The 22,289-nt window shown below is 31.1% G+C and overlaps 1 protein-coding gene across 1 annotated transcript in view; it reads left to right on the top strand.

Moving 5' to 3' along the window:
- gprs (speckle type BTB/POZ protein) overlaps positions 1 to 22,289 on the top strand; it is an 82,265-nt gene that overhangs the window by 34,523 nt on the left and 25,453 nt on the right. Inside the window, exon 2 of the mRNA XM_085944473.1 lies at positions 7,121 to 7,317. Coding sequence (XP_085800599.1) covers positions 7,127 to 7,317 — 191 coding nt within the window. The 5' untranslated portion in view covers positions 7,121 to 7,126. The remainder of the gene's footprint in view (positions 1 to 7,120; positions 7,318 to 22,289) is intronic.

Consider the following 22,289-nt stretch of genomic DNA (forward strand, 5'->3'; position numbering starts at 1 on the left):
ATATCGTCTATGACGTAAAAATATACTAGCACTTTAACGCCTATAAAGCTCCTTGTAATGCGAACACGAAAGCTTCCAGCTACGATTTCCTATTATAAGTTACTCAGCGTAGACTCTGGCGCCAACGTAATTATTCTATAATGACGTAAATACGGAGAGCTTTTCCAATAAACTTGTTCAGCATTAATGTGCAGCTTTTAGTTATGCAAGCTGTTTCAACATCAATTATAAGTTTTCCACGCAACACTGACAGCACCGTGCATCATATTCCCCATGCTTATGGGATATTCTATGTTTGGGATTAATCATTTGTAGATTACATTATATTGAATAGTAATATACAAAATAATAATACAATTATTGGATATACATAATTTGAAACAAACTGTGTAACACACGTCATAATATAATAAAAGATCTTTGAGATATTCTGGTGCCACACAGAATTTGTTTAAAATTCTAATAAAAAAAACTCTGAGAGGCTTTAAAAGTAGTGTATATCTTACGAAGGGTTGTGCTTTGCTAATATTGTATAGGCGGGTATCAATATGGTAGATGTATGTTATGATATTGGTAGTGGTTCTAGAAAATTATACTTCGACATGGATTCTCTAGAGTAGTGCTTCTCAATTTTTTTCATACCACGGCCCCCGAAATCAGAAAAAAAATCCAAGGCTCCCCTCCTCAAAAAATTTAGTCTTTAGTGACCAATAGTACTGTATTTACCATTAGTTATATTATAGCTACATTTTTTTTAAATAATAGAACATTAACATGAATTATGGTTAACAATGCTGCTTTTGTGATTGACAGATATTCTACAAAACTTCGTTCATTAAATTCGATTTCAAGGGAATTATCTGATCTAATATCAAACAATTCTTCCTGAGCTTCCCACGTAATATGATCATATTTTAAGGATTTAGCAAATGGTGTTCTTATCTAATTGTGCTTTTGGTTTTAAATAAAGTTTGGGAAATATTTGTTGACAAATCGTTGTGATTCGGCAATGTAATCAAGTATAACACTTTTAATTGGAATTCAGAGTGATATTTCACTGGTGGTAAGAAACTCATTCAAGCATGAAAACATGTCTGTGCGTCCTTGATTTTTTACCTTTTAGATTATTTATCCATATCGTACGCCAGTATCACAGTCGACTACCCACATGATCAACGGTTGGATATAAGCGAGCAAACCTCTACCCTTAGCCCACTTCAATATTCCACCGTTGCTATTTGATTTAACACACTCGTTTGTTGTAAGTTGCAACTTTTGAGAGATCAAAATGAAACTCTTTGAAATTTATACCAATAATGTTGTCTGTAAGTTTCATCAACATTGACTGTGTTTTTTTAAATTTATAACGGAACCAACAGATAGATTGAAATATAAAAATTATATGTCGTAAAAATTTTTCACATAAAAATCAATTAATATTTAAAATAATGTTCAAAAGGCAAATGTTTTGAAACCACAGACACTTTACTTTTATTGTAAGTATAGTTTTTACTTGTTGCTATCGAAAGCGTAAGGTGGTCTTTTATGATTGATAAGGGTTTTAGCCCTGCTTCATTGCAAGAAGCTATGTCATAAATTTGACATAAAATTCCCATCGAACCGTTAAGGGCGGGCATGCTCAGCGTTGGTCAAAATGGAGCTTATTTCTATTTTCAATGCATGATCCTGGACATTCCTTAAACATTGTAGATAATCTATTTATATAATTTTGAAGCAATATTATCCTTTATATTTATTTTAAACATTTGATGACTGCATGAAGTATTTTTGTAACATAAAATAGTATTCTTTTAAAAACCTCGCTCTAATGTTTTAGAATATAGTCATATTTCAGTACATGCATGTGCAGTGGTGTTAAGATTTTTTACATTTATTAATTTTTAAATGCATTTATTAAACCATTAGTATAATTTATGTCGACATTATTATAGTGAAATATTTACGATAAAAAATTATATTAATAATCTCTGTGATCCCAAAGAATTATGCATTTTATTATTCAAAAAAATGGACAAGATTAACACATTTGAAGATAATTCTAAAGATACTAATTATAAGCTATGTCTTTGACCATTCAAGTGTAATTAAAATTCTACGAATAATGATTGCTTTATAATAATTATTGACCTAAGAATAAGGTAGTGTTTTTTTGAAATAGGCCATTTCTTTTGGCATTCCCCAGTAGATAAGCTACAACATACGGCCGTAGCCATAAATTGACAAACTACAACTGAATTAGGGAGTAAGATCATGTTAACGCGCGTGTTTGAACATGTACCTAACCGATTTTTTTTAAACGGCGTTTAACATTAGAGCTAGAGGTTTAAAAGAATACTATTTTATGTAATAAAAATACTTTATGCAGTCATCAAATGTTTAAAATAAATATAAAGGATAATAAAGCTTCAAAATTATATAAATAGATTATCTACAACGTTTAGGGATGTCCAGGATCATGCTTTTAAAATGCAATAAAAGCTCCATTTTGACCTACTCTGAGCATGTCCCCCCCTAAGTATTTGTTGAAAGTTTATCACCCAAACTTAGGCTTTTAAGAATACGCCTTCAGAATTATTAACAGTGGGTAAACTTGCAAACATATAAAAAAGTAGATTGCATTAATAAAATGATTCCCGTCTATCATCATAAAAATTTTACGTATTTTTATTAAATATTTTGATATGCATTAAATACCATAAATCCTCTTAACCATCCTTTTAATAAAAAAAAATACATTATAAACATTCATACATTAGAAATGTATACAACTAGCCAATATACCAATTATACAAAAAATATAAAATTATAACTACGCTAGGTAGCATTTAAATCAATCATAATTATATGGTGGCGCTTTTAGCAGTGGACTATAGTTTTGAAGGATGCTTGTGGATTCCGAAACTAGAGGAGACGGTTTAACAGGATGCCAGACACTGACCTTTTATGATGTTGATGATGGCTCCATGGCCTGGTTGCACTATCACTCGCGCGGTATGGTTTGTTGGGTTACCCGGTGCGCGGCACTTGACGGTACACTATTATTGGATGATATATGAGGTTGATGAATGATCATGCTAGGTTATATGAATGATGAGAGCCGGTATCACGGCTTGGCAGGTATTCAGAAGTATCGCTTGAACGACGGTCACACTATATCAAGCTGACCCGACCGTGCCCCACGAACAACTTCTGAATCAGTATGTATAATAATTGAATTTATCATCAAACTGTGGTTTAGCGGTAACAGGCTAATTTATATTAATATATAAATAATGTGTTTCTAAATCAATAGATAATATTTTCAACAGAATCCAAACTGCAGACCATATATAATAGACAACATTCTTATGGAAAATACATAGTGCCAACCGCTAAAAACAAAAAAACGTGATTTTGACAAGGCAGTCAAAAAGTGTAGGCATGTAGAATATGATAAAAACGTTCTTTGAGTCATGCATGTATCCATGCAGTGCAGTTCAACGTGAGGCGAACTCATTGTTAACAGATCTGGTGATTTCGGCAGATTTTTCCAACTGACAATGTTTGTTTAAACGTTCAAAATGTGCTACGGGATAGGAGCATCAGTCTGATAACATTTTAAACACCAATAAAAACGACATTACACACCTTTTTCTCGTAGCGCCAGCTTACTATGACGTCACGTGATAGTCAGCGATATGCACCATAATATAATTCGCGCTTAACTGTTCTTCGCAATTACGGTAGATTTATGACCCGTCACTGTCGGTCGCCTTGGTCAGATAACAATAATATATAAGGGATATGGAAGTAGGTGCGAAAAAAGGAATGAATGTGAATATTGGCCTCCCTAACCAATAGGTATATTAAAAAAAACGTATTCTGAAATTCAATTTGCTATATTTATCATAGTAACTAAAATGAAACATTGATCAAGGGGAACATTAAATATAATAGTTACAAGGAGTAAACAACCATTACTATAAGCTTTGATATTAGCATATATACACAAAAGTATCAGGGAAACATAAGCAACACAGGAAATGTTAGAAACCTGATGCATAGTGGTGAACCATAATAATACAGCAGCGGATATTACGTTTGCAGTGAATTTAAACTGACAGCAGATGTTGTTTGAACGGTGGCTTTGTAGGATGCGAAACCAAGACGACAGAGATTCAAAAAGTGATTTGTAAATATTAACATACGAAATAGCAGATACATTTTGAATTCAAAGTGGTTTTTCGATCACAAATCGCTAAAAATGACTTATTCAACGTGCAAGATTGTAAATCTGTTCCGATTCATCTTCGGTATATTAATAATATTGTGTACATGACATTTCTTTTATTCAATGGTAATAAAACAGCCAGGGGCGGCTCTACCTTAAGGGTTCGTAGGGACCATCCCCACATCGTTATCCTATCAAAAATACACGTCCCATATTTTTATCATTGTCATAACCATAACGTTAAATATATTAAATGATTAAATGAACTATTTAATTTATTTTATACATCTAAATCCATCGTAATTTTAGAGAGATAACAAAAACATAAAAGAATGATTGTATATTATGTAATAACCTAATGATGATTACGTGGTATTAAAATAATTGATTTAATTAAATACGCCCCATATCACTGTGACACGAGTATTTACAAATTAAGAAAGCTATGTGCGTATATTTTTCGCTGATAGTTACTTAGTCTCATCACGTCGCCGCAGTATAAATCTCGTTCTACAAAAGATATGAATTAGTATACGCATACTGGGGAGCAAATCAAATGACCCCTAGTCGAGTAAAATTGCTCGCTGTATGTCGTTGTTCAAAACCGATAATGCTAAGTATATAATAATAATAATAATTATTGATTAGGTTAATTTTTTTAAGCACGCTTTTTAGATGTGATTAAGTAATGACTCAGATAATCACATTATTTATCTTGAAAAATTACTCATTTCCTCATTAATAAAATCATATTATTATTTATAAGTAGCTTGGTAGATAATGTGAAATAATAAATAATGGTAAATAAGGTGAAAAAATATATTTTAAAAAAATTAGAAAAAATACCACACCCAGGGGGATTCGCACCCACGCACATCGACCACAATGCTGTAGGTATCCGATCTAATTCAAATTTAAACTAATGGCGATTTTCAAAAAAGATTTTTCCTATTGGTTATTTATTTTCACAGAAGTGTTTTCAAAATTATGTAAGTATGTTCAATAAATAGAATGCTAAATTCTTAAACCTTGGGAATTATTGGGTTAATAAAAAAAAATGTTAAGTATTTATTTTGATTTCATTGAACTAAGAAAATGTGTATATAGTAATTGTTTGTTTTTTTATTAATTCAATTAAACCCTGTCTAATCCAAGCCATATTAGATAATAATAGAAAAATATTTGTTTATCTATAAAATATCTAAGCTTATGCTATTTAATCATATATAATTTTAAATATTTTATAGATTGAAGAATATTTTTATCTAATGTTTGAGGCTTTCACGGTTGTTTTTTTTATCGTAGTAGATTTTTGGGTTTCCACCGTGTGTCCTTCTTCTTCTTTCTTTATTCGACATTTCGGGATCGTTGCAGAGGCCATTATCAAGAGATGATATGTTTTATGATGAAAATGTAGTGTAGGTATATGAACGTAAACATTGCTTTAAGAATATCAAAAGGAATCCGATTAGCTAAGAGCAAACGTTGCTCAGAGTAATCTGCCAATCGTTACGACCAGAGATACCGGCTCGAATATTGGATTTTGCTGATAGTGCCGGAAGCTATGACGTTTTTAACTGTGATCCATCATCCCTATTAATATTTTTCTTTGCGTTTGCTCATGAGTTTCTATGGATTTCAATGGTCTCCTTTACCAATCGTGCGAAATATCCTTTATTCCGACCCAATATCTTGGTTTCAAAGTCAAATTTGTGTCCTGTATCCATAGAGTGCTCGGCAATTGCTGACATCGTGTAATGTTTAAGTCGGTATGCCCTCTCGTGTTCACTCACATGCTTCTATATTGTTCTAGAAGTTTCTAGAAGTAGAAACGTCGAGTAAAGAAGGAATAAAGACACACGGTGGAAATCCACAAATCTACTACGATACTATTTTTATCGTTTATGATTTGATGGCAGGGTTTATTAAATTTTATCATTTACCATAATATTTTGTAATATGTATTCTTAATTTTATTCAAAGAAAAGAAATAAGTATAACTGAAACACTGTGCACTATTAATTGTTGTCAGATCGCTCATAGCATATCTAACCTATTATGATTTTTTTATGCAAGGTTTAATTGAATTTTAAAAACTAACCAGCACCATCTGCAAATTGTATTCTTGGTTTGGTGAAAAGAAATAAGTATGACTGACAATGTATAATGTGCACTATGTCATATAAGAAAAGGATTAGGGGAAGGTGGGTATTGTGACAATTGATTAGATTGTAACGTAGGGAAAAGAGGAGTGGATTGGAGTTGGATGGGATAGGAACGCGGCAGAACATGAGACTTGGGGAATGCCGGGTCGTGGGTGGTTTGACAATACCTCTAAAACCTCAATTACCCGTCCGGTTACTTCACTCATTCGTGTATGGGCTGTAATAATAAAAGACATAAAAATGCATGGATATGTTTATGTTTTTATTTTTTTATGTTTTTATGTCGATATATTTATCAGCCTTCACTCCTCGCCGTGTGAAAAAAATCATTTAAATATGTAAAGTGTAAATAAGTAGGTACCTACTTACGTTAAAAAAGATCTTAGATGTCTTAGATCCAAATTTAAAATAAATGCGTAGTTTTTTATGAAATAACTATTTAGCACTTGCCCAGTAGGTATACGTTAGATGTTGATCAATAATATTACATGGTCTAAGTTTTTTCTAACGGTAGTCAAATTGTGTTAAAATATTATTTTTGACTCAAAAATAATTTTAATAATAACATAATATTATAAAAATGTTCTTAGAAAAGTTTTATACGAATTGGCTTTGTAAATATTGTTATAAGATTCGCTACAAAATTGAATTAATTGTTACGGTTTAATTTTCATTCGAGATAAATGATTAATTGATATTATTTTTTTTCTTCCATGGTGTCCAGTCGTCAATGCCAGAAGCGCTGGCTTGCAGCATGGCTGATGCGGAGCCGGACCTCAGCACCTTCGAGAACAAAACTGGCCTCGCCGAGGACATGAAGTTCCTGGCTAGCATGCCGGAGCTCTGTGACGTCACATTTCTCGTCGGAGACACCAGGGAGCCAGTCTGTGCCGTCAAAGCGGTTCTCGCAGCCAGAAGCAGGTAAGGAAATAATGATAATTTCACACAATATTTCCATTTTTCACGTTTTTTCCGTTAGGCCTATAATATTATAACTTAATGGCCTTTTGCCTATTTGCCGGTCCATCGTACCAATGCGATGACAATTTCACACGTGGTCCGGTAATCCAGGCAAACATAAGGGATGAATTATTAGCCAGTCAAACGCATTTTGTATGTATACATTATGACAGACTACCTAATAGTTCCCTCAAAATCAACCGCCCTTCACTGCGCTCGGTCTAGTTGAGCGTATTACGAGACGTTACGTTTGGGTGTGAAGCATCAGCAGTGGTTTATGCCTGATAATGAATCAGGAGCGCACGAAAGTCTGACGTCGCAACGCACTCAAGTGTGCTTTGATTTAGTTTACTGAGACATAATTTAATCAAATTTCCTAGTAGAATTAATGAAAATAGAATATGATTCTAATTAATTTACATATATGTAAATACAAAGCTAAAATAATACGGACAAATTGACAATGTGAAGAGATCTTCACATCCGCAATAAGACGCCGCTATTTATTTTAAAGCATTATAGTGTGGCGACCAGATCGAATGGCCCGATGGGCCCAACAGCTGGTTGCACTTGAGCATCTCTTCCTTCACGGAGCATATTCTCGGACATTTACAGAGGATGTGGTTTACATTCTGTAGTTCTCCGCCAAATAGACATCTTGGTCGGGTGACAACTCCAAACTCAAAGAGCTTGGCAGCGAATCCACCATGCCCTGTGAACGTATAGATAAATTATACAGCAAACATCTGAACGAGACCATAATATGAAGTAATTCCTGGTGCCTTGAAATGTTGAATTTATTATATTGCTTCCCGAACCGTTAAATATTCGATAATAGTTATGATCCAATAAATAAAATGTCAAAATTGTCTAAAAAAAAAGATCAATATTCATACATACCGTAAAATTAAACACACCAAACTAATGTTTTTGATAAATAAACACTACACAGTTATTATAATATAGTAATTGATATCTTCGATGTTACGTTGCAGTCTTTTACTTATTCTGCTTACATTGAGATTTTATATGATAATAATATGTCGTGGTACAGTTTATCGATAAAACCAGAATTAAATAAATATTCACTACGTATATAATAATAATATAAAAATAATCTTTGTGAAGACTTTAATGTCGTAGTGATAATATTTTAAGGACATTTTTTTGTTTTGTAGAGAGTTTAATAAAATAATGGAATTTTATTCATAAAACTCAAACGTAAAGAAACATTTCAATTATTTTGTGTGGGTTTGTCAAATGAGTTTTAGCATTTTTTATAATTCGTTGAGTGGTATATGATTTTTCTTGCACATACCTAAAAAATACGTGGATAACTATAACAAACTAACTATTTCTTTTTTTCAACGAATAATTCACAAGATTTAAGAATGTACCATTCTAATTATTGAACATACATAATTTTGAAAGACACTTCTCACTCACACTTCTCTTCAAAGCATCTCCTGGGTTTTCACCCCAATCCGCGCATTATCCACTATGCTACGAGGTGATATACTAATGACGACAAACTCTAACTATTGGCCTTTTAATAACTGACGTAAGCCTAGGAGATGCAGGTTCGACGCCTGCCGAGTGTCTTAATTTTTTTCAAAAAGATTTTTTCTATTGGTTATAATATATTTTCTCAGAAGTATTTTTCAACAATTTTTAAAACAAACTACTTGAAAAATGATTATTGCAGTAGAATCTCAAATACGTCTATAAACATACCATGTTTTCGTGAAGTTTCTAACTCAACTCTGAAGCATACTTGTCTTAGCGCTTGCTTACACGAGCTTCATAATAATCATTAGTACTCGCTACTCGCACTAATACCGATACTTGTGAATAAGCCGAATACTATGCTTATTACTAATTAGGCTTGTTTACACGGTATTAGTGCGAGTAATGAGTGCTAATGATTAGCATTAAGCTCGTGTAAACGAGCCTTAATTACAACTCTATATTATTGCCAGAGAGTTAGTATGAACTTGTTACAATTTCAAAATATTTTAGTGGGGTTTAATTGGAAGCTGTTGTGTGTTAAAATTTTATTTTCTGTATGTTGACACATTTGAAAGCGGTGTCTATAAAAATAATATCGCGTCCTATTATGACATTTGGGTATGATAATATACGTATAACATACTGTTGATTGTAATTTTTGGTGATTATTCATCTAAATACTGTGAATAATTATAGTTTATTTAAAATATACTTTGTAAGCTAATATGATGCGTAATTCATTCAAAATTAATCTCAGTACAGATACGTGTGATAGGTGAATCTATAGACGTTTGGATTTGGTGTTGTAGGTTGTAGGATCCAACATCTATTATTTGTATGTAGAAGGTTGCTTCGCGTATGTGATAATAATATAATGTTCGGGGGCACAATTGAAATAAGACACAGAATTGATATGGATTGTTTTATGTTGTCATAAAAACGTTTAAGATTTACACGGCATTAAAATAAGACTGTCACATTGTTTTTATACTTTGTTAGTGAAGGTTGCATTAGGATGTTGAATTTGATATCGAAACTTTATGCGGAGTTGCTCGCATGATTGACTGTACTATTCGAGGCCGGATTTGCAACTCAATTGTTGACTCATTTCATTATAATTGTCTATGGTCGATCAATGACCATAGACAACAACTTGACATTTATAGAGATATTTATAGAGATATATTATATGGAATATAGTTTTTTTACAGTGTTTTTACAAATTTGAAAATTTTTAATATTGAATAAATCAAAGATATTATTTTGTATTTCGTACTTCCGGTCAATATGCTAACAACGTTGAAAAGTAATACAAAAAAATATACTTAAGCTATTTTTACCTTTCCGAGAAGTTAAAAACACTCACAGCTTTATTTGAGGGCTTAAAGCTCTTGAAGATATTATTCAAAAATGAAAATTTCATCACATTGTAATCAAAGACTTAATACCTAGAGACGAGTATAAAATTATATTTGTTTTCTTTGCTATATATAATAATATGAGCTTATGGAAGTTTAATACAGCAGCGATATTAATTTAGGAAAATCATCCGATCAAAATAAGCTCACAACGTGATTTCTAGATACACTCTGTTTAGAAATCTTGTCCGAAATAATGGTATAACTTTCAGTATAATTGCTTCATGAGAAAGTTTCACTGTGAAAAAATGCAGAGTTTCGAGACACTTTTTCGAATAGTAATAATCTAATGAAGAAAATAAAATATAATCATTTTGAAAGCATATATTACACAGTACAATTCCGTTAACGATACAAAATATTTTTTTGATTTTTTAAAATAAAATTCAACAAACGAAATGTCAAAAATGTTTATCCTTTTTTAAAAAAAAAAACTACGAATTGTTTTAATACAGACCTAATGAATTGAAGTAATGGGTAAACAATACTATTTATAATATTAATACTATCAACCGGAGGTACTTGATGGAATTTGAATTTAATTTCTAATGGTTTTAAGTTTTGTACTATTCCATTTGAGTCGTTTTTTGCGACCCGGGTTTCACCTTTCGGCATCTTCAGGCGCTGTGTATATTCACCAAAAAGTAAACACACACTGACAACGAACACTATTAACTCTAAATTATATAACAAATCGATACAATAAAGTAGGTAAAAACTCCGTTACACACCTATCAAGTTAAGGGTCACAATAAAAAATATAACAACCAATTATGAATAGTTGAAGTGTCAGTAAAAAAAAACCTCTCTCTTATAAATAATGATACACTCGATAAGCAAATACTTTTTATCGTCAAAATGTGGAAATCCACACTGCATAATAGAACCAACGAAAGAAACAAAATACATATTAAATAAAATTGTTAAATGATTAATTGAATTTTGTGTCATCTCCGTTATTGTATCCCATACAATGTTCGAGCTTGCCATATTGATTTAACATAACTTTATAGATTGTACATTATTTATTTATTTTTTAATCATATTTTCGTTTATATTCGACTAATCGAATTATTTATCAAATGTATTGTGTTATTAAATATTGATTAATCATAAATATTTGTTTGTTGATATATTGAAATGTGTTATTGTTAGTGTTTATTCCTTCATATTTTGTTTTATGTTAATAATTTAGAACCTTATTTGGTTTAGTGAATTTAATGATGTATTATGAACTATGAATATCCAATTTCATTCATTTTAATTTAATTCTTATTAATAAAATATTATTGGATGGATAATTCAATGTATAGGTAGATTATTTGTGTCACTTTTTGAATTTGTTTTGAGAAATGCCTGTTGCATAAAGATTATTTAGTTGAAAATGTCCCTCTGAGGCGGACGAAACTGGTCCAGACTTATTTATTAAAAGTGGAAAAAGTTTTTTATTAAATTAAATTAATAAAAAATAAAATACTTACATTATAACGTTCGCTTTATATTTTTAATTATAATAATACATAATCCGTTATGTTAAAAGCTCGATAGCATCACGATGGTAACGTAGATTCTGATGTTTGATTTAACTTTAGCTCAGCAATATTTTTAACCACATTGTAGGGGGTGCAAGATAATCTCTTCAAAATATATAAGCTCTTGTGGTGTGATAGATTAAAAACAACTTGAGGGGTTGATTATTAGCAAACTTTGATATCGCCCGTGCTTGTCCTTAATACCGATCAAATTATTTCAATGAAATAATATTGCTATAATAAAATTAAATTATAACGAAATTAATACTAATATTTTATTTTAATACAACATTGTTTATTACTATAATTAACCCTTAAATGCATGTTGGCAACCGTTTAATGTGTAAGTATATTACTTTCCTAATTGACCACATTCAATGTTTAATGCTATTATAAATTAATAGTGATATCTGTGAATAAACACTATAACTATTTTATCATCATCACACTTTATCCACTGCACAGAATTGCAAGTATAAAAAAAAATCATTCACACCAAAAAATATGAAGAATAATTTTTGCTGAAAAACTACACCATGCAATTGCTGCAATAATTTTTGATGTGAATGAAATTGTATTAAAAAAAAAACTTGCAGTTCTATGCAGTGAATAAAGACAAGTGTACAATAATTAATGGTTAATGTAAGTTCCTAATTATATTTAGTGGATGTGGCATCACTGGTGGTCTCTAGGAAATTATATTATATAATACGGGCTTTTCTCAAAGAGTATTTCTGTGATTATTTAATTGCTACTACTGTTTCAATAAAACTTATTCTCCATGTGGACCTCATGACTGAATATCGTGACATAGGCACTCAGAGCTGTAAAGAGTAATGTAAATTCTGTGGCACTGTTGGTCTGTCCATTTGGAGCCAGCTCTTCCTTGCTCCCTCTTATCTTCGACCTTACCCAACATCACGAGTTTTTCCAGGCTTCGGTTTTCGGGTGAAGCCAATCTGAGAAAATTGTGAATCTGGAGTTTGCTGATAATGGAGTCGTTGGTGCGTTAGTCCATCCACGATATTCTCACCATCAGTACTTTGACTAACTTTACTGAGACTCAATTTAATAAAAAAAAAGTGCCCACGAGCAAAATTATATGAGTATTCGATAGACCTTGGCAACGTTGCTTTAATGGTACAAATTAAGTTTAAATAAAAATTTACACAGTGGAGCGATCATTGCAGGGATTTTTCAAACTCGACAAAAACCAAATAGCCGAAACATAGCCCAGAGGTCACATTGACAAAGAACGTGAAATATTGAAATAACTACCCTTGCGTACGTGCTGCGATAGGGTCAGTATAAAAATGTCGAGCTTTTACGACCTGACTCCAATATATCGGCAAATCGTATAAAGTCTCATGAATATATTCATTGGGCAAGCTGGCAGCCACTAGTTCTCTCTGTATAAATTCATCGAATTGTCGACAAATATATATTTAATGGTCAATTACTAGTCGCCGATTGTTTATATTGATACCTACAAAATAATCTAATAATAAAATACGAAAGCGCGACCCCCAATCATATTTTCTGAGTGAGGAAAGTTTAGGTTTACATGTAAGTTGTACGTATGCAGTTCATCGTGGGACACTTATTCGTGCGCCGCAGTACGTGAAACATGAGTTCGTATAACATTTTATCAAATGACGAGTTCTTCGTTGAACATTTCACCGTGGAATACATTTGTACGTATCTTACAAAATACGGCGATAGTTTGCAAATAGTACTGTTCTAATTAGATTAACCCTAACCTAACCTAACCTAACTTAACCTAGTAAAGACATCTCATAAAATTTGCCACATGTTGTAGCATACGTAAAAATATACTCCACGGTGAAATGTTCAACGAAGAACTCGTCATTTGATTAAATGTTACACGAACTCATGTTTCATGTACTGCGGCTCACGAATAAGTGTCCTGCGGTGAACTGTTTACGTACAAATTTCCGGATACGAAAGTTTAGACGGTAAGAAGTCTCCGCTTTACGAGGCCTTACACATCAGTGTCAAAGACTCCATATTAGGAGATAGTATAAAACCAACCTTCTTTAAGAAAAATAATTTTAATTGCATATTGACGTATTTAAATAATCCCTTATATTCTACAAAAATAGTTCAATTTGAAAATGACATCTGCCGTACTAGTATATGTACGAATGTATTATAAATATATACACACAGATTACAGCACAATTTGTTAAAGGTTTAAAAAATGCCACAGCGCGCCGCGCCATCTGTCTTTATCGTAGCGTATTTATCGGATTATTTGCCGAGGAATGGTAATATTTCTTTTTTGTATAGACTTTGTCACGTGACCTCAGCATGTCTATCGCAATGTGACAGGATGTGAATATGATAGGCTCTGATGGCTAAACCTAAAATCTTTGCGTATAATATTATTGTCAGCGACTGTAGCTTTGTCCAAAATACTTATATGTAATATATGTATTAATATATAAATAAATTTAAACAAATATCTCAATGGAAATCAATCGCATATAGATAAATATAGATTATTTCTAAAAATAAAAAATAATTTTATCTAATGATTTATGATGTGTATAAATTTTTAGGAAAATACATTATTTAAACTCATCAATTTTGTGTCGTCACTAAGCTATTAAAATGTCATCGGATTAGTGTGTCGTTGTCATTAAATTAGTGTATACCTATTCATCAATAATAATATCGTATTATCTTCTTATTTCCCGTAAGTACACGTGAAAAGTGAGTTCTTTTTATCTGATCTTCACAGCTTACCTCTTTCGAAAAGTCACCCTTCGCCACTGTTACACATACATATATGCCGGCTTCCTATTTCCGACGCCACTTTTCTGGCCTCGTGCATATGCGAGCATTCTTTTTTAGGCTTTGTGGCGCTTCTAAAAAGCGATAATTATTGGTAAAGACGCTACAACAGTAGGAGAGATTGAGCGTCGTTTAACAGGAAAACTTTCGGTCAGAGTGTCATTTCGGGCGAATACCTATAAACACAACGATATAACACAGACGATATATTTTATTGTTCAACCCTTTGATTTTTACACTGGATCAGATACACATTGAAAAAAAAACATATTTATTTTCTTATCTGTGGTATCGAGCTCACAATCCACGACTTCATAAGATTTTGTTTTTAATCGGTAACTAATTAGTTGTTACACCATTATCAAAACCAGTGCATATATTTTATACACAAGGTTGCTATCGGCAGCTATCAAGGATAGTTTATCATATTTATGTATTGTGGTATTATAATTGTTTTAATAAGTTAGACGTATAAACTGTCAAAACTATCTATCTCTATCTTAAAGTTAACGCATTACAAGTTAATACATAGCACAATTTGACAGTTCAGAATTTTAATTTATTGTAACAATTAACAACCTCAATATATGCATATGATAAACTACCCTCGATAGCATCCTTATATATCGATACTGTGATGACAACGGTTATAATTGCTGCTTGCACAATTTTACAGGAGAGCAAAAACAAAGATTTGAAATCAGTCTGACAAGTTAGTTTATAAGATATTTTTAAGGATCTTATATAAAAATAAGCGGAATTAGCATCCCAATATAAATCTCTAATCATTTATTGTAATATCATTGAAGTTTCATTGTTATTTTGCATTTTAAGCAGATATATCTTTTCGCCATATCAACATTTTTTTACATTTGGTCAGATGCAGATATCTTTTAACATTACTTTGCTTAGCTCTAATATTTTGCAACGTCAAAGAGTGTAGAATTTGGAACATATTATGAAAGAAAACTTAAAAAATGAAAAAAAAAAACTACAGTTATAACCGTCTGCTATCACAGTGCCGATATAGAATAGATTCTCATGTATGTGAATTAACGGTTTTCTCTTACTAATAGGTAGGTAGTGACTAGGTATTTATATTATTTTTGTATTTACAGATAAACACCTTCCTTAAAAAGATATTCATTCATATTTACTTTTGTAATTTGTATTCCAGAAAGTTTTAGTCCAAGCTATGAAAAATAAATACACCAGCCTACTAACATTGCAATAATGATGCATATTGTACATCTGCCCTTATCTCTTTACACCATTGTAATATTTTATTAACGTGCCATTTAACATTTTTATAGCCGTTAAAATATATAAATATCCGAGCATTCACCTTTCTTCATTTTCGCTATAATATATCTTCTGAATGAATGCAGTTAACTACGCCGTTTACTTTAATGCCACGCTAAAGCATAAAGTAAACTTAGCACACCCTGTATCTTTCGTTTTATCTCCCTCGCACAGTCGCTCGTTAGACGTTGTCTGGCGAAATGGAGATAGTGGCGGATCCATTAACACGGCATAATTTAACTTCACGGTCGTAGAGTTTTATTTGGTGGAAAACTTTCAGCCCTAATACCGTTTTGTTTGATTTTCATTATACACTCTAAAAATAGAAAAAGATTAGTCATCAGTATTGGTTTAGATATATTATATTTAATTAAAGGCTTTTGTTTTAATATAATATGCATACATCGATTCACTAAAGAAGTTTATTAAAAGCTATCATAGGTGCCAAGCTTTATCGCTTCTTAAATTTATTTGTAATATCAGTAAAACATTGTATATTTAATTGTTGGAAATCAGATTTAAAATTATTTCTGAAAATATAACGATCAATTCAGTTTGAATAATTGGATCGTTTTAAAATTATGGTTGATGTCAATAAGATTCGATTTACTGTAACCAAAATCAAAGACATCGAAAAACAAAGGTTTATGGACGATACTGACACAGTATTTTTGCTGATTGCAAATCCGCCGGATGCCACCTGGGAAAACGATGCCAAATTGGTCAAATGGCGACTAAAATCAGTTTTTGAGTAACATTTAAATAACCGTTATCTATGCAGAAACTGTATTTTAATGTGGTAAAAATGTTGTAAAGCTTACAATATTTATTTACTTTTTAAAAAACAACCAAAATTTTATAGTACCGATCGTCGCAAAAGGCCACCAGCTAATCACATACTGGTCGTGATATCTGGAATATCTTGGATCTTTTTCTTCTGACACTCTTATGACCAGCTATTTTTTTTTTACAGATACACAATTTTTTCTCCATTACTTGCTATAGTTTAGGGCAGTATCGTTCAATATATTCAATATCAACTTTAATTCAAACTCTTAATATCATACCTTTTGAGAAAGCTCATTCATTCATCTCGTACATAATTAAATATGGTTAGTTACGTTTGTCTTCATCATCCTTTCACCTGGCAACATCCCTCTGGCGGCATTTCAATATTTAAATATTATAAGTGCTGGTTTTGTGGAGTTTGATTGACTTATCCGTTAGTTTATAAATAACTATCTAACGTTAATATCTTAGTAGGGTAAATTACCATCCCAAAACTCATCAGCCGGAAATCGTGAGATTCAATTATTCAAAGCTTTTCGATAACTTGATTCAAAGCTCTGTTATGTCTTGTATATCTTGCAGTTGATGGAAATAGTTCATACTATACATATATTTCATATGTATTGTTGTCTTAAAACTTCAAACTAAACTGAAATTAAGTTTTAAAAAAAAAATGCTATCAAAATGGGGCCGCACGAGGAACGTCACTTGGAACTTCCTATCACTTGAAAATGACATTTTCCCACATAAATACAATTTCAATCAATTAATTATTTTATTAATTTATTATATATTAAAGCGAAGTGAAATGCTATAGTTAGCGGTATCTAGCGATAGACGACGAAGCAAGAAAATTAATAATAAAAAATCATTTTGATTATTCAATATTTACTATAAATGTATTTGTGACCTTCAAAAGCACTAATTAAACTTCATTTTAATGATACAATTAAGCGTGTTAAAAATTGATGCTCGATTTTATTTAAATATAAAGAATTTCATATTAGACACATTTTTATTTTTTATGAATTCTGTGCTAAACTAAACAATAAAATAATAATACGTACTAATGTATAAGATAGGATCATTTAATTTTAATGAATTCACATTTAATATATTTTTTTTTAATTTTTAGGTTATTTTTAACTGTAAATAAAAAATATTTTTCTGTTTAATGTTTTTAGAATAGTAATTATTTAGTTTTAAATTGCAAGTTTCATATTTTCCTCTAAGTGCATCTGCTAGGTATTCACTTAAATGCTAGAATCAGAAAGCCGACTATGATGAGAAAAATAGAAAACTTTCTATATTTGCTTTGACAATTTTAGTTAAATATTTTGGTACTTACTCGTATCTCTTTATATTCTCTCAAACAAAACTCGGTAAATATAAAATTTCATAATTTATCTATTAATATTATAATACTTATATAATTTTTAACCAAATCACCTTCATATTATATTAGTAATAAAAAGTAAGTTAATTGTAACTAAGCGGAAAGTGAAAAAAAATACTTCATTAAAATGATATATCAATATTGGTAATACAATCAAATGGGTTAACCGCATATTATGCATTATGTGATAAATTTTCATTTAAAATATATATAAATAATTTTATTCCTAAAAAAAGCGCCGCATTTGTTAGAAAAGTAATTTTAGTCAGTCTATGTGTTTAAGTAAGGTTAGTAAATAATTGTAAAAGTAGTAAATGGTGTTCAATTACTAAATAATAAGTTTGCAGCCAGGATATATTTAGGTTTTCCCAGCAGTTGTATCTTTCTGTCTTCTTTGAATAGTGATTTACTGAATAACTATCAATCCATACTTGTATATTGACTTGAAACTTGAAACACAAAGCGATTAATCGTGTGAAAAATAATTAGCAGGATTCAGTTTGAGATATTTATTTAGTGAGTGGTAACATTTTTTCTCAGAATTCGGAACAGGTACAGGAGGATTCAATAACTCATAATCACTGTGGCATTACAAAACCTCGTATATTTACCATCAATAAGTTCGTCTATAAAAAAAATAACATAAAAATTTTCCACCAAATGAATGAGTTATTTATAAATTTATTAAAAATAAATTGAGTAGGTACCTATATATGTATATAACAAAATATGAATTTAAGACGTCCACCACATGATATTTAAAAACAAAAAAATCGGTGTGTGTACTTATTTACGCGCGTTAGAAGTTATACTTCTTTGTCGTAACAAAACAAAAACAAAACTTGTGATAAACTAGATTCTATGACTAGCTATTAATTGTCTTGTTAAATTACACACTCAAGAAAAAGGACCGCTTATTGGATGCCTTTGGTTTATTTCTATACACTTTAACTTATATTACTAAATTATATAATGGTTTCTCGTTGGTTTTTTTTAAAGTACCAACTGTCACTCTGACGTTTAATACTTTGTTTACGTAATAAATTGCAAATGTCCGACAATAATAAATTCGCTGCCTAGGCAACGGAACAATTCTAAACTATAATATTATACTGTATAATCGTCACGATTGCAGTATCATACTGTGGCGTCAAGGTATTGCGTTCGGCTGATATTCGAACAATCGGTGGTTCGAATCCAATCAAGTGCGTTTTTTTCGTGTGAAAAAATAAATTATGTGTTACATGTCACACGTCAAAAATACACTCTGATCTGATTTCCATTATGCGCCAAAATAAGTATAACTTCAAAAATTGTATTAAAGCAGTATATTATATTAAAAAAGAAATAGATGCAGTAGAAAGAGTGAATACAAAAATTATAAATTAGATACACGGAATTACACCGAATGTGCTAAGTAGACCCTATTTTAATAATTTATAAAACAATGCACACATATACTCATCCTCATATAGGTGGAATACGACAACATCAGAAGCATTCTCCATTGACGATATAAACGAGGTTTTTCGGTTGGGCTCTATTATCCGTCGCGGTCAATTCTCCGAAAACCCAAGAGAGCAAATCTAAAGCTTTTAATTATTTTTTAAATATATATATATATATATATATATATATATAGAAAAAAATATTAAGTGATAATATACATGTATCGAAATAATATCGCGTAGGTACTAAGAACGAAAATCCCATAATAGTAGAAGGTTCGTCGTCGAGATTTCAATCTAAAGCCTAACGAGAAATAGGCTCTACGTGACAAATCTCAAATACAGTTTTCTCTGGAAAAAAGAATCCATGATTATAGAATTCCAAACACCGTTCACAAAAATAATGATACTTATTTTATTGAATTTATCCTTTGGTATACTATCCGCTTATTCTTTTCGTTTTTTAACGTGTCCAGAAAGTATCGTGGCAATTATTTCTTAAATATTTCAACGGAGGTCGACTTTTCATCTTATCAAAGGTTGCATATCATCTTATTCTTACTTGGATCTAACTCTATCAAGTTTTATTATTAATTTCATTAGTATTGATCAATCCACTGGTTGATGAATGCCTCTCTGAGCTGATCAAATTCATTTCGGTCCTGTGTACAGCTTTAAGTCATTCCTCGGCAGCAAATTACCATTTCATCAATCCGATGGTCTCTACGTCTACCTTTTTTACTACTTTGATAATTAGTCTTTTTCCGGAGATTATTTGTTAATTGAGCTACTTGTCATACCAATTTGCATTTAAAGTTTTTAACAAAGTCACATTACATCACAGTATTTTCCCCTCTCATGCACCTCTTTGCCACTCAAAATGTCTGCATTTTTCTCTTTTACTGGTAATCAATGTTTCGCTGTACGGAACATTTATTATTTTTACTAGTGTAAAATGGTGTATTTGAAATGGGTATTTTACTAATTTCCACTGGTGTTTAAAGCGCCTGATGTAAAAAAAAATGTTTATATGCATTGGTCCTGAAAATGTAAAATTGTTATCATTATTGCCTTATATGCCATGATATATTTTTTTTTTATTATTATTTAAAGATGTCTACCGACAAAAGTGATTTCTCTAAAAATATTAAATTTTAACGTGTAATATATCTCCATGCTAAACTATCTAATTTAATTCGATTCTTTTGAACTACGCAGAATTTATTTTATCTTTATTATTTTTACATCGGTTCTTCAATCCTATGAGGAACTTGGCAAACTCAGGAAGATGATTCCTAATATATTTTAAAAATAAATGGATGTTACCCGTATGTTCAATCCAGGTATAATATGATCTGTGTTTAGACAAACATTAAAAAGATCGTGTGAATCTGGCAGACCCAGAATTAGAAACCGAGACCCACTATTTCACATGCGGACACATTATAACTCTCCCATCGCGGCCAGCGTATTTATTTATATGAAAATCGAAAATATTTCATTATAATATTATGTTTTTATTTAAAAGAAAAATGTTTTAAATTTATGGGTTTCACGCAGAGGTGGCACAACCCCTTAGCGGACTTAGCAAGATAAAGTATTATTTTATTTCGTACTCGATAAATTGCTATATCCGATCAAACATCCATTGTTTGGTATCGAGATTTGAATAAAACACTATCGTAACTTATAAGGCACGCGATGGTAAAGATTGCCTTGCCATTTTGTTCGCAACCCCTTTGAAAGGTCAAAAGAATGGAGTCGGCTACGAAAATAGTTAACTCGATAACAGCATATCCGTTGAGTTGTTAAAACTCCCAGATCGTCTTCAATAATTCTGAGGAAAATATCAACCCAATAGATACCTCAAGTTGTGTTTCATTACTATAAAAGTTGGTTAATAAATAACCACTTTGAATAAACAAAGACATGCAAACAAGCAGCAAAACATACATCTGTATAACCTCATTTAGATCAATTGTGACGTCATATTATTAGTAAGGAAACTTAGCATAAAACACACACAATATTATTTATACACGCTATTCGAGTCATAGCTTTTAATTTGTTATAGGAACACCTCTCCGGTGGCCGGTTACATGTAAATTGTACGTAAAACATTTCATCGTGACGCAGTTTGCCGTGAGCTTAATGTCGGAAAAAGAAAATGACCGTATACTATACGGTCTCCAATTTTATTAGATTCAATAGGAATATTAATTCAATTTTCATGGCTGATTTTGGAAAAATGCATGAATTCAAGAATGAATACCTAACCTAACCTAACAAATAATCCAGTTTATCGACTATTTTCAAAAGTTGTTTGCTGCTGGCTTCCTGTAAAGTGGAAACCAACAATAACCGTGTTTTAATTAGACATGCATTTTATGTCAGTACCATACATTGACATTCCATATTGATTTCCATAGTAACGCACGTATATATTAATAATTTATTTGCTAGGACGCCAGACCCCTAGCAACCAATAATAGTGGATTGGATTACGGATTTCTTCCAAAATAACTTTTAATACAAAACAGAATTAACTGAAAATGTATTCAATTCTACTTAAATTAATAAAATAAAATAAAATTAATATTATATATAATATATTATATATAATATAAATAAATTAAATTAATATAAATAAAAAAAATTCTACTTACTAAAAGTATTAAAAAATGCATTGGTATCGTGTTCTGATATATTCTAAAAGTTTCAA

This window comes from Rhyacophila brunnea, unplaced genomic scaffold (assembly GCF_057557595.1).
Source record: "Rhyacophila brunnea isolate RB1 unplaced genomic scaffold, BYU_Rbru_1.0 scaffold_17, whole genome shotgun sequence".
NCBI classification, from domain to species: Eukaryota; Metazoa; Arthropoda; class Insecta; order Trichoptera; family Rhyacophilidae; genus Rhyacophila; species Rhyacophila brunnea.